The following is a 17,937-nucleotide window of genomic DNA, read 5'->3' as shown; positions in this document are numbered from 1 at the left end:
AGAAGCAAGTAGAAATCATCGTGATACACGAGGATTGGGCTATAAGGGAATAGATGCTTCAAATATTAACAAAGAGGTAAAATTTGTTAAAGCTACTAATTCTTCTTATTTATGGGTGAAAACTGTTTCTGCTGGTTTTGGTAAATTTGGGTGTGTGGATGAGAAACGAGTTTAAACCTAAAACAAATGCACTGCATGGGAGTACTTTAGATTTGAGAGATCAATCTGTACAATCCTGGCCTAAACCAAGAAATGGTCGTTCCAGTCTTGATTCGGTCATAAAGTGAAGGAGAAGGGTTGGTCTTAGGAGGGAAACGAAGAAGGTTTTGAGACCAGAATGGTTAATTCTGAAGGTGTGGTTATTTTATGACTTGTATTAGAATTTGGAACTGGCTTGCGGAATGAAAGCTATCAGTTCTTTGGTATTTTTTGGATATTGTGTTGTTGTTCTCACCAAAACTTGTTGTTTGATGGGAAATAGGTAAAACCTATTTATACAAGCCATAATTGAACGCACCCTGGTCTGGTAGGAAGTGGGAGTGGCTGAGTGATGGAGAAATGGGGTGATAGGTAACTACCGGAACCACGTCTCCACTATGAGGAGGACAGGTTTTTTTACACCCACTACTTCTTGCCGCCACTAACTTCCCTGTTTCCTGACACTTTCTTATGATGGACGTGTTGCACGCCGCACGGCGTAAACCGCCAGACCAATACCATGATGAGTATCCCCCAGTTTGTGACATGTTTGATGTCTCGAATGTTTTCGTGGAAAACATGTAGCAGATTGTTACGTGTGGAAAGTCAAAGTCAAGAGACTTGTCATAAGAGAATAACATGTGGCGCTATTTAGGCTTGTCTTGGTTGGTCGCCTAAGACTTGCCACAGGCCTGTCAATTCTGTGGCGAATTTGGACGGCCGAGATTGTAACTCATGAGAAATGGTGGCCATTGATTACTGCCACATTCCGTTTGGCGCCTGATAATGGCACAATGGCGTACTTAGCGCATGCCGGTGACACGGTGGTGCAAGTACCGCCTGACGTAGCCATGACCGCTAGATTTTGGCATATTAGTGTTAGACCCAAATATGGCTTGGAAACACTAGTTCTAATCACCACGTCAATCTCAATGCTCTGGGTAACATGGTTTGGCTTGGTTGGGGTAGTAACTTCGCCTAAATTAGGGTTTGGCATGCCGAAACCCTAATTAATGCGCGTGGCATGAGGCTGCGGCATGGTAACGCTTTTTGTGCAAATGACGCCATAGTCACGCCTAAGGAACTATGGTCATAGTCACGCCAAAGGAACTATGGTCATAGTCACGCCAAAGGAACTATGGTAAGACCATAGTGTGGAAACGACCACAGGAGCAAGGGTTGCTACGAGTGGCTATGATATGGCGCCATTCTTAGGGTTTCCTGGGTCCGCATGGCTCGTGGCATGTTGTGGGTCCGCAGTGGCATGATTTGTTGCCACGACTGGAAATTAGAGTTTTGACCATCACCACTAAGACAAGTTCGTGTTTTTTTATTAGGTTATCCCAATTGAAGTCCGTCATGGCGTTGGCCACAAACGGAAGGTGGGTTAGCACGTAGGCGCGCTGTTTACGGCACGTTGGCTCATTCAGTATGCTACTGCGGCAAAATGGTACGTTTGGCATGTTTGGCATGTTGCTGCACGTTTGGCATGTCGTCCAGCTCATTGGCGCAACATGGCACGTTTGACATGTTGGCGCGGTTTTTGGAAAGCCAATGGCTTTGTGACCATTTGGCGCGGTTTACCTCATTTGGAAAATTGAATACAATGGGGATTGTTGGAAAATTGAATACAATTTTTGTATACATATGAATGTAAAATCCTTGGTCTAGTACCAGTTTGGATTTGGATGCTGGGTTGTATAAAATAGTTTGGTCTTAATCTTAATTTGGCATGTCAGTTAAGTCAGTTTCAGTTTCCCGTTTGAAACTAAACGAAACCTAAAACCAAATAACGTGAAAGGAATTCAAAAGACGCAACCCTTGGAAAAAATCCTTCTAGCATCATAATTCTTCGTTGAAGAGGTATTTAAAGCATCATGACTCTTTACTGAGAGGTACTAATAATGTCTATAAATGCCTGCATTAGAAAACTAATAATCACCATATTGAATTCACTAGAAATCACTGATTAAGTTTGTGTCAATATGCTAGTGAATTTCTTGGCCATAAGTCGCTGCTGAAATCCTGTTTGGGACCCCCTCCTCTCATTTTTGCTGTTTTATTTGTCAACTGCTTGTGTAAGTTTTCACCTTCTTATTTTGTATTAGCAAAAACGGTGTCACTAGGTTGAAACTTGCTATTTTGGTAGTTAGTACGCAACACACTAGTCATACAGTATATAGAACAAATTTCCTTTGATGACTATCAACTAATTCATGGAAGATACCATCCATGACAAATAAAGTTGGAACAAGCAGTACTTCCTGAATCCACATAGCTATAGCAAAGGTTGAAAGGTGCAGAAAAGTCATCTAAAAAATAAAATCTGGATGAATGGACTGCTTAACGCTAAAGATGCTAAATTCTCTACCAATATGAACTAATCAGGAGATGAAGTTGACTGCCCCTATTTCATTACTGACACTGCTGAAATTCTACCTGGAGAAGAAGCATCCCATATCCGACAACTCGGGGTACTAGCATTCCGCATAGATATGTGATGCAACACAAGGCTCAAATTGTGTAGAGATTCTTGAAGACTTTTAGAATCATTAGAATTCAACATTAAAGGGTTACTAAGAGGATTATTTATAAGCAATAAGTGACGCAGTTCTATAGAATATTAAAGCTTCAGTAAAAGAGATCCAATGGGAACAGCAGCTACTTAAGCTATTAGTTATGGTTATCTTTCTATTTCTGGAATGAACTACAAAAATGATTAAACTAAAATATATACCCATGCCAATTAGTAAACAACATCATAAACTGCACTATGTATTCACAGGAAAATATGGTATTCTCTAAAAGAAGATTATGTTTGGCTCAAGTATGGAACTATCTTCTGGTCAACAGAGCCAGCAAATACAACCGTGAAAACACTGGTTAGGAGGCTCTAATTTTCAAATAATTAGCTTAAAATTATTTGAGATAACAGAGTTGAAACTTGTAACAAGACCCAGTATTCAAACAGTTACACAGGCATAAATAAATTAGCAAGCCGTATCTCCAACATTAGCAGCATTTGCTCTCATAGTATCAGTACAGTGAAAAGCTAAGCTAAGCCATGCCAAGGTAATGTATTTTTTTATCTGAGTTTTTTTTTGTTTGGGTCAAATACAAAATAGAGAAAGAATGATGATTTAGGCTGCATGGTTTTTAAGCGAAAAATAGAATAAAAAAGATAGTGGCAGTCTCCTTTTAAAATTTACTCCATATATTGCTAACTTATTAATGTTCAGTTATCTCGAACAAACCTATGAAGATGGCTTGACATGCAGAGTTGTTCTTGGCACGGAGTTTCACTCATAAATACAAGCGCCCCCAAAATTGACGAATAAGAGGAACATTGATTATCCATGGGTCCTAGGCAGCAACAGCTTCTTTTTCAGGAATCTCTATTCCTTCAATGTTAGTGATTCTCAACCTAGTCAGCTCCTGAAATCAAAATGGTTTAACAATATTTAAATACAGTACCAAACCATCAGTACCATAATAACAGAAAGGGAATGGGAGATTATAATTTACCTGTCGATGCCCATTGGTTCGACGATAATTCTTCCTTCTCTTTTTCTTGAATATTATTACCTTGGCATCTAAAGCCTGAAATTATTTTCGGACAGAAAGATGATGAACCAAGGAAGAGTTAAAGTACCGACAAATAGAAGGGTTCTAGTTCTACTCTCTATTAGATCCCTCGGCAGGGGAAAAACTGAAAGTTTCAGTTCTTTAAGATATAATTATATGGAGGAAAAAAAGGAGAGGAAAGAAGATAAATTAATATAGCTCTGCCATTCTGTGATTGTCACAAGTCATAAAAAAATTCTATATAAATTATAACAGAGGTGAGGATTGTATTATACCACGTAGGTAATCCACATGACCCTATACGATTCTAAACTTTAAGAGTCATTACTGATCATTAACAGAAGATCGGTTACTCAATTTCCAATCACTAATAAGCAGACAATCATGATTTTATGTAAGCATACAATGGCTGCACAGCAAAGTTCACACTAAAATTGATGAGTACCAACGAAGAACAGATAACACATACCCTGTTTAAATATTTTGCCTAACATTGTTAGCAAGACATACCTCCCACGGTATAAAAAGAAAGTAAACCCGGAAGTCAGAAAGGTTGCATATGAAACAGATCAATAACACTCACATGTTCCTCGACAACAGCATGGACAACTGCTTCTGGCAAAATTGGCCTACCAATGATTGTCTGGCTTTTTGATCCAACCATAAGAACTTTGTTCAAAATTAGCTGCAAAATGAGATTCAAGAAAGCATCCATTATGATTACCTTTTGATTGCTTACCAAACAGGTTGCATCAACGATAAAAACTGTGACCATTAAATAGCAAACCATCGTCCATTTTTCTGTAGCTGAATTAAAGATGTGGTACTCCATGAGGCCGGAGTAAGAGCATCAGAACTAACCCACCTCAACAGCAGTGTGTTTACTATACAAATTACAATACATACATCCACCAACACTTCTGCATGTATCCAATTTAATTTAATTCTTAATCTTTTACTTATCAATATTCAGGTCCACTTTTCTGTAGCTGAATTTAAGATGTGGTACTCCATGAGGCCAGAGTAAGAGCATCAGAACTCACCCACCTCAACAGCAGTGTGTTTACTATACAAATTACAATACATACATCCACCAACACTTCTGCATGTATCCAATTTAGTTTAATTCTTAATCTTTTACTTATCATTCAGGTCCATTTCCTTATGACACAAACTCTATCTTGCAGGCAATATACTTATATGACTGATTCAATGGGTGGTCTTATGTATTTGTATACTATACTTTGAGAGATTAATAATAAACAAGAGCTAGTACCTAACACCTATTTCGAAAAATTCCAGAGAGAGATATGAGAACAAATTAGCACGAAACACCCCAAACGACAATGTACCTTATCATTGACCTCGCAAAACTTCAATTTCTCTGTGTAAATAGTATCCTCATTGCTAACCTTGAACTGATGGGAACCAATCTATCAAAACCAACAAAAAGATAAAACAATCAGGTCAACTTTGAAGAAGAAATAAACATCATCATCTCTACAATTGTAAAGTATAAATACCTGGACAACAGCAAAAACAGGCTCTCGAGGTGTAAAAGGTTTTTCCGTAGGATCAAGGGGACCAATTACTTTGTACCCAATAGCAGCCGCTTCTTGCTCCTTATTCTCTAGTGAATATGTTCTCTTGGGAACACGATTTGATATATCATTACCAGTCTCTTCTTCATCGCTATATTCACTCAGTTCTCCTTCTTCACTTTCATCCTCATCATCATATTCTTCTTCATCTTGTTCTTCACCTCGCTTGCCATGGCTTCCCCTTTCAGATGAGAAATGCCGAGCAGATTCGGATTTGAAGAAGCATAGTGATTCAAATTTTCGACGAAATTGGGGTAGATTAGAGGTGTGAGTTTCAAGTGGGAGACGATGATCGTTTGCAGGAAGGGCGAGCGGAGCAGTGTTATTCACGATGCTATGAAGAGATGGTGCATTTGAGGAAAAGAGATATGGGCAGTGGCGGGTTAAGGGGTTAAGGCATCGTCTACTTGCCATTGTTTTATTTTGTAGAATGTGAGACTTTTTGTCTAGAGAATTCAGTGAAGCATGTTTTTCCTAAATAATAGACAAAGGAAAACAATACAAGTTATGATGAATATTTTTCAATAGCGGAACCAAGCATAAAATGGATGGAGATTAATAGGATCACCTGATTATGAAAGTTAACAAACATATAATGAAGGTAACAAACATGTAATAAACCTACTACAGAAACGTGCTTGGGATGCAAGAAAGTTTGCATTATGCCATTTCTGCAGCTACAGATTTTTGCGAAAAGAAACATATTCGACGTACTTTACAAATGTAACTTGTCCAAGATCCTGATGTTATCAGAAAAAATATACATGAAAACAAGTTTTTCATAACCAAATCAATGTCTAACATTCAAACTTAGATTGAAACTAAAGATTTTTTGATTATATCCAGTTAGACTTCATTTCCAATTATCAACTCAATGACAACAAAAACCCAAACTAAGCATCCAGATCCCAGACACGAACTCTTGGAAAAAGTCACAAAAAACCAAATAATGTGCACTAATAAGCTTAATAAGCAGAGATACAGAGAAGGACAAAAACAAAAACCCTACCAAACTGAACTGAATTGCTAGGAATATGATGCATGATTTGTTTACTTTGTTGCTTACTTCAACCAAGTAGTTGAAGAAAAATTCGAAACACCTATAACTACCCCCTAATTTCACTAAAGCATTTTCCCTATAGCAATTGGTAATATTAAGGTTCGGCCAAATTTCAGTAAAGCATTTTCACAAACACATTGTATACTCATTCGCAAAACAGGTACATGAGGAGCAACAAAAAATCGTCGCAACACAAAACTACAGCAAAAATATGTAACCGTAACAGTTACATATCGAAGTTACAAAAACGAGAAAGAAGTAACTATTGAACAAACAAAAAATCAACTAATCAAACATGAAGCTTTAAATCTATTAGAAACGAAAACGTTAACCACATCCAGGAATTCAAAAATACTTTACTAGAATCATAAACAGAAAAATGCGTAGGTAGAAATTGTAGAATACATTTTCTTACCTTGAAAGAGACGATCGGTGATGGCGAGAGGCGAATGAAGGTTCTAGTCTAGTATTCAGAAAAATGACCCAAGAAAGAAGAAACAAAGGAGTTAAGGAGAAATAGGGGTTTTGGATTTGACCATGAAATAATATGATTGACTGGGGTAAACTTGTAATTAGCCAAAAACTCTAGCATCATGACTCCCCAAGTGAAAAGAGGGTCGGGAAGTCTTAACAAAGTGGCGGATAAAACACTACATGATTAGGGAGAAAGTTCTAACCATTCCTCTAAAAAAGTTCTGACCACGCTTTTAACGGCATGAGGGGCTTTTGATGTGTCCTTCGGGTTGCCAACCGCTGGAATTGGAAATGCATACTGTCGTTCCGGACCGAACTTAGGCAAAACAGTTTGCAAACGGGTATGTAAATTTAGTTCCCGAATTTTAACAGTTAAAACCGTTTGGATACGGGTATGCATATTTGGTTCCCGGACCTGAATCATACTACAACAGTTTGCATATCGGTATGCATACTGTGTAATATCCAGAAAATGGTTAATTGTTATAAACTCCCATTTCAATCATTGAAACATCCTTAGAAGACGGCAATAGCTGTCTAACATAAACTATTAGCTTATAAGTAATTTTCAAGTGATCGAATGATCAATACGAAATATTCCGAGTCTACATCAAATAATTGTCTCACACAAATCATGTAAGATGTTACAAGGCGATTTTCACATTATCATCTTTTGACTCGTAATTTAGTTTGCAACAAATAAATTTTTTCCAACTAGACTTTTCAAGAACAATGATGAACGTAGTTAAAGCGAAAAGCTTTCCAACACATATTTCGAGAAAGATATAAGCGAGTTAAACTCAACTCGAAATATCAAATGTGTATAATGTAAAAGTCTATAAAGCTATACGATTTAGTCTCCATAGGAGGTAGAATAGAATAGACTTCTGAGTGATAAATGAGTTTAAGTCTCCACATACCTTTTGTTGATGAAGTTCCTCCAAGATTCCCCTTAGTAGATCTTCTCTTTCAATCGATAAATGTCATGAAGTCTAAATCTAAAATACACATTCTATCCTAATCCGAGACATAGCTATAAGTAGACTAGAAATCAAGACTTATATTTTTGATCACCTAAACTTGACAAACAAGCTTGAGATAGCAACGCTTGCGAGTTCGACCGAGTAGTGCTCTAACACTAGCAACTGAAAAATCTAATCACGACACTTTCATGTGTCCAAGTTGCAAACTAGAGTCGATTCTCCTTTAACCTAGGTTTTTCCAAAACCATATTAGGTTAATGACTTGAAGACTTCATTTGGGATCTGTGAAGCCAAATCCAACTATTTTCTCTGTGTTTGTGTATTCTTATCTTACTTGTTCTATGGTATTGAGTTTTATCTTCTCTAAGATTTACTCGAGATTTATCTCCGATAGGTAAGATATAAAAGTATTCACAACAGTTTTTCGTCTTAGACTCTTGTGATTTCGTAATAACTTTTTATGTTAATCAGTTGAGTTATTGTGAGGTGATTGATATTTCTAGGCTGCTCTTCGGGAGTATAAGACCAGATTATCAATTGGTCCCTGTTCACCTTGATTTATCAAAATACGGAACAAAAACCGAATAAATAATAGACATATATGTGGGAGACAGATTTGTTTATAAGTCTTCGACTTTGGGTCGTAGCAACTCTTAGTTGTGAGTGAGATCATCTAAGGGAATCAAGTGCGTGGAATCCCGCGTGGTTCTAGAGGCGTAAGGAACGCGACTGTACCTTAATCGGTGAGACTTGGTTAGGGCTCAACTACCTTCCAGTCCGAAGTTAACTTGTAGTAGGCTAGTGTCTGTAGCGGCTTAATACAGTGTGGTGTTCAAAGATGGACTAGGTCCCGAGGTTTTTCTGCATTTGTCGTTTCCTCGTTAACAAAATTTATGGTGTCTGTGTTATTTCTTTTCCGCATTATATTTGTTTATACAATTGAGATATCACAGGTTATGGGTAGTTCAATCAGTTGATAAATCCGACCTTGATTGTTGGATGGAACTTGATTGACACTTGGGTATTGGTCTTTGGTACCGTCCAAGTTATATCTCATATTAGACAGGCTCACAGATTTCTATCTTTTCGATTTGCTGATTGTATTGACAAATAGAGATAAATCTCTCTGATATATTTCTTGATTGAATCTCACTTTTAAGTTGATGCTCTCAGAATTATATTGGAGTTTAACCTATACATATTGTTAAACGAATTATTGGGTGTGGTTGTTAAACCCCCCGTTTTTTCACAAATGCCCTTGTCAATATCTCACCATCAATAACAAAGTAAAAGAATGGCAAAATATGGATGCTAATATCTGCATACATAATTTTAATTTTGATACAAATGCAAGACAGTGAATCCATGTCCAACTTCGTCCTTATCTTTTTAGGCGACAGAAATAACGACGACAAAAAGAACACAAAAGAGTTTCTATTTTTCCAACTCAGATCTGGTCCTTCGGGAACGAATTTGAGTTGCTCTTGGTACTGCATATATTATTAGAAGCTTTTTTTTTTTTTTTTTTTTTTTTGGGGGGGGGGGGAGGGGGGGCTGTTTGTTTGGTTTAAATTTTCTGGTGGTGGGTCGCAATCAAAGTGGCGTATTTCTTTTATTTTCATCATCGGCATGTAGGATGGTGGTGGTGATTAATTTTACATGGTGAAGAAAGGTCATGATTCTTCTTCCTTCTCATGAAGATGTGCAGCTAGGGTTTTCTGGTTTTGTTGGATCCGATCTAGTCTAACCGTTTTTCGGGTCGGGTTGCCGGTTAGCTATCTGGATTGGGTTGAGTTGAGTTTTTCTGTGTTGCTTATGCTTGCCTTCTGTTGCTGATGTTTGCAGCTTTGTCTTTGCTTATGTTGGCTTTCTTAGTGTTACTGTCTTTGACGATTGGACCTTGTTAGTGATAACTTTCGAGACTGTTGTTTGATGTATCGTTCGATCTTTTGTATTGAGTTCATGTGTCGATTGAAGTTTCCCTCATAGGTATGCCCTGGGGATTTCTAATTGTTGTTCGCTAAAGATTCATCGGCACGTTGGTCATTAATACGGTGTCATTTGTCCTGTAAGTCTGTTTGAGGTTTGTACTTGCTCTTTAAAGCCTTTTATCAATGAATCCTCACTTTGTTAAAAAAAAAAAGTTCATGTCCAATAGTATGAGTACTTAAGAATAGGTATGTGACAGACCAAAAAAATTTGCCTAGCGCGCCAGGGCACGCATGCCATAACTTTCCCGGGGCGCAATGATGATGTTATAATCCCGGCCTTAAAGCTAGGAAAATACACGTTTGATTGGCCTTGCAAGCATTCTCGTGGAGCATGATTCATCTAACTTAGATTTCCCACCATTCCAACTTACCCTTATTCTGGAAAGGGTTTAAAGCCTTGAATCTTATGGCCGATGCACCTTACATGCATCATTGGCTTCTTAGTCTTGTCTGGTCATAATACATGCCGTGAACTTACGCATAGGCCGTTTCAGGCCTAATATCCCCTATCCACTTAGCTTAGGCATTGCTGAAAGCATGCACTTGTCTCTCTCGTGCCAAGGGTGAATCAATCAGGCTTATGCTGTAATTTTCTTAGGATCATGAAAGCTCCGCTAACCTGCATATCGATGTAGCTTACATTCTAGACCATGCCCAAAGCGTCATTGGCACATGTCCAAGTCGAACTCCTTAATAGGAAGTATGAGCATTCAAGGAGTGGAATGCAACTTGCCCCATCAAGTTTGGCCATAATCATCTCTTGCATCGAACTGCCGATCCAGATGATATGAGAGGCCAGTGTGCCACAATCATCTCTAAATTAGATGATATGAGCAACAAAGTGCTCGACCAGCAATGCTGCAACTCATTGTGGATGCCTACATACCCTTCCCTACTCTAAGGGGATCAAGCATTGACCGTACTTTATCCACGAAGGGACAGAAACTTAAGCCAACTCGTTTGCAAGGCCGTGTCCAAGCAATAATGGTAATGGCCTAGTCTCTATAGGCCATTCCATCAAAATGCATCCAAGTGATGCATATTTGTTCTGCAACATGGAATAGTGATGTGCATGCTTAATATGATCCATTGGAAAGTCTACGCAGCTATAAATGAGGCCTAAACATCATTTATACTCTTTCCGCTAAGCTATGAAGCTTATATACTTGGTGCATGGTCCGCATATGCACCTTAAACCAACTACCCCTCCAAATATATGTTTTAAAGACATTTTTACAACTTATATTTGGGGAGGAAAATGACTTCACCAAGTCCCAAAGGCCGTGATGGATGCACATTACTACCCTGACCAACTGCGAAGTATGCCTGTGATGGTTGTACATTCAGTTCTGACTCACAGACTAGTTCCAATTTCCAGCCATGATGGTTGAACATTTCCTGAGCCAGGTCCAGTGAAGGGCCGTGATGGATGTATTTCCGGCTTTGGCCCATAGGCCACTCCAATGTCCAGCTGTGATGGTTGTACCTTTCCAAGGAAAGCCTGCTCTGGCCTGTTGCGATATTGGCCATAGGTTAATGACTTGCGTAATGCGTCATTGTGGCGCTACTTTGTTTTAGGCCAGCCACCCAACTGGCCTGAAGCACCTTTGGTGCGAGATTGACTCTTGGACAATACATCTTACAACTTGTACCCTCTTGTTGTGATATTGGCCCTTGACCAATATATCTGTGCAATGCACCTTAATTGGCGCCATATTGGCTCTAGGCCAATGTTCCTCTTAACCCGCAACGGAGCTTGAGATGAAGCTTCATCTCATGCGCCATGCTAAAAACATGGAGTGTTATAATATCCACCCCTTTAAAGAATTTCGACCTGAAATTCAAAACAAAAACTATTGTGGACAGGCTCTTCGATTTGGATTCCCGAGCAAAAGTCCCACACCAAATGCTTAAAAATCAAAAGGTTTCTTCAGTTGATCATGGACGACAATTTTGACCTTCTAAGTAAACTTCTCATAATGCATACTCAAGAATCCAAAAAGAATCCACAACGTTACCAAGAATCTCAATTGGTCAGTTGCCAAAAGGATATCTCAACAAGGTATCCTAGATGGAATCACATACCACTACCCCAGGAATCCCTAAGGTTCACAAGGTTGGTGACAAATATTTGGCACTAGTATAACGCAACATGTGACCTCTTTTTGTAGTATTGTGTGGAACATGATCCAGTTGCCCACCGTCCCTGACGGTTATCCAGGTTACCACTCGTAAGTGGGATGCTAGCCGTCTCGACAATGCACATCGTTGGCCAGTTTCCAACGCGTAGGGGTGATCATTTCCAGTGTCTTCCTACGGTTCTGAACAGTCTTCCGGATACCCAATCGTAAATGGGGTACCACTTAGGCCAGGAAAACTCACAGTACTTAAAAATCTCAAATCTATTCACATAGTAATTGTCATAGCAGTTACAAACTCTTTCCGCGCAAAAGTTGGCTTATTACCCAACTTTAAGGTTTTCATTCAATGAAGACACTCGCTAATGATTCGACTCCGCACACTTGGAACTTGCTCTGATACCAACTGTGACAGACCGGAAAATTTCGCCTAGCGCGCCAGGGCGTGCATTCCATAACTTCCCGATACGCCATGATGATGCTATAATCCGGGCCTTAAAGGTAGGCAACTGCAAGTTCATTTTTCCCTTGCAAGCATGATCTTGGAGCATGATGCAACTAACTTAGATTCCACACCATTCCAATTTACCCTAGTTCTGGAAAGGGTTTAAAGCCTTGAATGATACTTCCAATGTACCTTACATGAATTACTTGCTTCCGAGTCTTGTCCAGGCATATTACTGGCCTAATACTCCCTCTTCACTTAGCTTAGGTATTGCTGAAAGTATGCACTTGTCTTTCTCATGCCAAGAGTGCATCAGTCAGGCTCTTTCCGTACTTTCCTTAGGATTATATATGTGAGCTTCGTTAACTTGCATATCGACTTTCGATACCATGCCCAATGCTCCATTGGCACATGCCTAAGTCTAACTTCGCGATAGGAAGTATGAGCATTCAAGGAATGAAATGCAACTTGACTCATCAAGTTTGAACACAATCATCTCTTGTGTTGAACTCCCGATCCAGATGATATGAGAGGACAGTATGCCGCAATTATCTCTAAATTAGATGATATGAGCGAAAAAGTGATGGACCAACAATGCTGCAATTATGTGGATGCCTACGTACGTTTCCATACTCTAAAGGGATCAATCGTTGACCGTAGTTCATCCAAGAAGGGGTAGAAACTTAATCCAACTCGTTTGCAAGGTCGTGGCCAAGAAATAATGGTAATTGCCTAGTCCGTATAGGCCGTTCAATCAAAAATGCATCCAAGTGATGCATATTTGGTCCGAGACATGGCATCGTGATTTCCATGATTAATATGCTCCATTGGCAAGGATACACAGCTATAAATGAAGTCTGAGCATCATTTATACTCTTTCGGTTAAGCTATAAAGATTACTTGGTGCATGGTCCACATATGCACCTTCAACCAACTACCCATCCCTATATATGTTTTAAAGACATTTATACAACTTATATTAGGGAAGGAAAATGACTTCACCAAGTACCAAGGCCGTGATGGCTGCACATTACTACCTTGGCCAACTGTGAGGTACGGCCATGGTGGTTGTATATTCAATTCTGGCTCACATGACAGCTCCAATGTACAACCATGATGGCTGAACAATTTCTAAGCCAGGTCCAGTGAAGAGCCGTGATGGATGTATTTCCGGATTTGTCCCATAAGCCACTCCAATGTCCAGCAATGATGGTTGTACATTTCCAAGGCCAGCCTACTCTGGCCTGTTTCGATATTGACCATAAGCCAATGACCTGTGTAATGCGTCATTGTGGCGCTACTTTGTTCTAGGCCACCCACCCAACTGGACCGGAGCATCTTTGGTACGAGATTGGCTCTTGGCCAGTACAACTTACAACTTGTACCCTTTTGTTGTGATATTCGACCTTGGCCAATATATCTTTGCAATGCGCCTTACTTGGCGCCATATTGACTCTAGGACAATGTTTCTCTTAACACGCGACGGAGCTTGATATGAAGCTTCATCTCATGCCATGACGCATCTTGGCGCATGAGCCATGCTAAAAACATGAGGTGTTACAAGGTATGTAACTTAGCTCATATATAACACCAAACAGTGATGAGTTTTTCCCCGTGATCCTATAAATAAGAACTATTGACCTCTTAAGGGTTATTTCTCTAGCTTGAGTTTATTGTCTGTTAAGATATATTGAGTTGTTGACGGTCTTTATTTAGCAAGCCAAATTAATCCGAATTCGAAAATATCTACAATTATATTTACATGGGCTTTATTGTTGGACGACATTACTCAAAGTGAGAACTACTACTAGACCCATTTTTCCAAAAGTTTTCACCGTGAAACAAACTGTCGGAAAAACACACGTGAATTTCACTTTTTTTATTACCAAGCCCGTTTTTTCTGAAATTACATTTGATCGTGATTTATTTTTTCCTTTAATTGATATTATACCCTTTTGCTCACAAACACAAACAAAGAGAGGAACATGAAGATAAAAATCTTGGATTAACTTCAAAGGAGCAACTGATTAGTATGTTTGTAAGGAAAAATTAACATTTTTTGATCTCTTGTACTAAAAAGAAGACATAAGAAACAAACAGAAATAATACTTGAAAATGCGAGGGTCTAACAACCACACCCAACAATTCTTTTGGCAACCTGAGAGGACTTACTCCAATATACTTTCTAGAGAATCAACTAGATAGTCAGACTCAATCTATAATAAAGTGTATTAAAGAGTTTAATATCTCTAACTCTTAATTCAATCCGCAATCAGCAAATAGAAATCTGCGAGCCCGATTGAATATAAGAGGAAGTACTTGAACTGTACCAAAAACCAATGTTCAAGTGTCAATCAATGTAAGTTAACAACCCAAGGTTGGATATTCTAATTGATTGATCTTAACGCACAACCTGTGATATTTCAATTATATAACAAAATATAAGGCGGAAAAGAAATAACACAAACACCAGAATTTTGTTAACGAGGAAACCGCAAATGCAGAAAACCCCCGGGACCTAGTCCAGATTGAACACCACATTGTATTAAGTCGCTACAGACACTAGACTACTACCAATTAACTTCGGACTGGACTGTAGTTGAACCCTAATCAACCTCACACTGATTCAAGGTACAGTTGCGCTCCCTACGTCTCTGATCCCAGCAGAATTTTACGCACTTGATTCTCTTAACTGACCTCACATACAACCAAGAGTTGATATGACCCAAAGTCGAAGACTTGGTAAACAAATATGTCTCACACAGAAAAGTCTATAGGATTGAATAAATCTGTCTCCCACAGAAATACCCAAGAGTTTTTGTTTCGTCTTTTGATAAATCAAGGTGAACAGGAACCAATTGATAAACCGGACTTATATTCCCTAAGAACAACGAAACAAGTTATTGTGGAATCACAAACGATGAGACGAAGTTGTTTGTGATTACTTTTCAATCTTGTCTATCGGAGATATAAATCGAGTCAATTATTCAAATTGTGCTCAACACGATAGAAACAGCAAGATCAGATCATGCAACTACAAAGAGAATAGTTGGGTCTGGCTTCACAATCCCAATGAAGTCTTCAAGTCGTTAACCTACAGGGTCTCGAGAAGAAACCTAAGGTTAAAGGAGAATCGACTCTAGTTATGCAACTAGTAGCATACAAGAGGTGTGGGATTAGGTTTCCCGGTTTCTAGAGTTCTCCTTTATATAGTTTTCAAATCAGGTTTTGCAATCCAAGTTACCTTGGTAACAGAGCGTTCAATATTCACCGTTTGATGAAAAACCTGATTCAACCAAGCTAATATCTTTCAACCGTTAGATCGAACTTATCTTGTTACACACAAATGAAATGTACTCTCATTTAGGTTTACGTAACCGTACCTAAACGTGTACACCATGTTGGTTCACAAATAATTAACCGAGGTTAGCCATGTGATTATTCTCATATCAACCTTATTCATCTTAACCATAACTAGTTCAAATGACTCGAATGAAACTAGTTAAAGAGTTGTTCAATTGCTATATTCTCATGGATTTATACAAGAACACAATTGAAGAAAAATCGGTTTGATTCACTCGAATCAATCATGAACATTATATCCACGGTTTGCAAAGATTGCATTCCATATGATTTAAATGTTTAAGTTCATGAACAGAACGACTTGATAAATAACCAGCTTAAGTATGCGTACAGGTATGTGTATTTAAGCAACCGGATTTGAGTTTGTTAAGTTTCCAAACTCAGCAGAAATTTTCGGTTCGAAAATTTCCGCCAATATGCGTACGGGTACGCATACTTAAGGTGACTATTTTAGGAGTTTGTAATTCCCAAATTCAGCAGATATTTTCGGTTCGAAAACTTCTGCCAGTATGCGTACGGGTATGCATACTTATCTTGTCTCCTTCACCAATTTGTTATACACACATATGCATACACTTGGTTCCCGATTTATGGATTTATACACTAATGTGTGAACACACTATATATGCTTATATCCAAAGATGGTTACATCATCAACTCTTTATTTCAATCATTGAAACATTCTTCTATAATGTCAATAGCCGTTTTCACATACTATTAGCATCAAAGCAATTTCCAAGATATTGAAATAACCATTATCAAAATATTCCAAGTCTTACACCAAATGATTGTATCACACAAACCATGTAAGATGTTACTCGGCAATTTTCTCATGATATAAGATGAAATTGGTCGAAGCGGAAGCTTACCAACATATATTTCTAGAAATATGTAAGCGAGATATACTCAGCTCGAAATCTCAAATGTGTATAAAGAAAATTATATCGTAACACGACTTATGTCTCAATATAGGAGATAGAGTAGAAATAGACTTTCCAAGTGATAGATGAGTTTATGTCTCCACATACCTTTTGTCGATGAAGTTCCACAAGCTCTCTTTAGTAGTTCTTCGTCTTCAAGTGATAAGCGTCGTGAAGTCTAAGCTCAACTACACAAACTATGTCCTAGTTCGAGACATCTATAAATAGGCTAGAAATCAAGACTTATAGTTTTGATCATTAACATTGACAAACATGCTTGAGATAGCAACGCATGCGAGTTCGACCGAGCAGTGCTCTAACAAGACTGGCCAGAAAGGATCCTATAATAACAGTACACGAGAAGAGATCTTGCTAGCAGAAACCATATTATTGATTTCATAGTTTAATGAGCGAATGACAAATGTGCCTTGGGATTGAATATGAGATAATTTGTTTTCACTTTGATGTTTCTAAATGAGTATGAGGATTGTGTGTTATAGTCTTTATTAAAGAAATTGGTTGTGTTTTCAGTGATCGGTGGGTACTTAGAATGTACCTATGGAGGAGTAATGTCGAAGCAGAAAGCATAGGTTGCACCTTGCTAGAAAGCTATTTGAGGGATTGCAAGGCAATAATGGATTTCTTCTTCTATGACAAAGGAACCCCCTAGCAAAAGAAAAATGGATGCATAATGGAATATGCAGTCATTTTGTCGACTGCATAACACTGAAGTCCACTTAAAAATGACTGCATAATTTGTTATGCATATGCGAAAGTGCTTGCATAACCTGTTATTCTTTCGAAAAATGGTTACATAATGTTATGCAACCATTTTTTTTGTTAACGCTGAAATAGGAAAATGACTGCATAATATGTTATGCAGCAATAACAATGGATGCGTTACTTGTTATGCACCAGAAAAAATAGATGCATAAGCTATTATGCATCAAAAAAAGATTGTTGCATAATTCATTTATACTAGTTAACACTTAAATCAACAAAAGAAAAATAGTTGCATAACCTATTACTATGCAGCTATAAAAATTACTACATAACCTATTACACAATCGAAAAAATGACTGCATAATTTGTTATTTATTTCTTTTTTGTAGAAATGTTAATTTTTAGATTTATACATGTTTTTAGTGGTGCATAATCAAATTAGTGGATGCATGAGCC

General features: G+C 38.3%; 1 protein-coding gene across 1 annotated transcript; it reads right to left on the bottom strand.

The window, feature by feature from the left end:
- Positions 1–3,251: 3,251 nt before the first annotated feature.
- On the bottom strand, positions 3,252–6,984 carry LOC113302226 (50S ribosomal protein L21, mitochondrial-like). The gene is made up of 6 exons (XM_026551107.1): positions 6,860–6,984; positions 5,307–5,858; positions 5,136–5,216; positions 4,367–4,468; positions 3,724–3,798; positions 3,252–3,633 (listed from the first exon to the last, which is right to left on the bottom strand). The coding sequence occupies exons 2-6, from the start codon at positions 5,796–5,798 to the stop codon at positions 3,562–3,564; spliced, it is 822 nt and encodes a 273-aa protein (XP_026406892.1). The 5' UTR covers positions 5,799–5,858; positions 6,860–6,984; the 3' UTR covers positions 3,252–3,561.
- Between the last annotated feature and the right edge of the window lie 10,953 nt (positions 6,985–17,937).

This window comes from Papaver somniferum, chromosome 8, assembly GCF_003573695.1.
Source record: "Papaver somniferum cultivar HN1 chromosome 8, ASM357369v1, whole genome shotgun sequence".
Lineage (NCBI taxonomy): Eukaryota > Viridiplantae > Streptophyta > Magnoliopsida > Ranunculales > Papaveraceae > Papaver > Papaver somniferum.
Note: the sequence above shows the minus strand (reverse complement) of the source record. Positions and strands in the feature narration are given on the sequence as shown.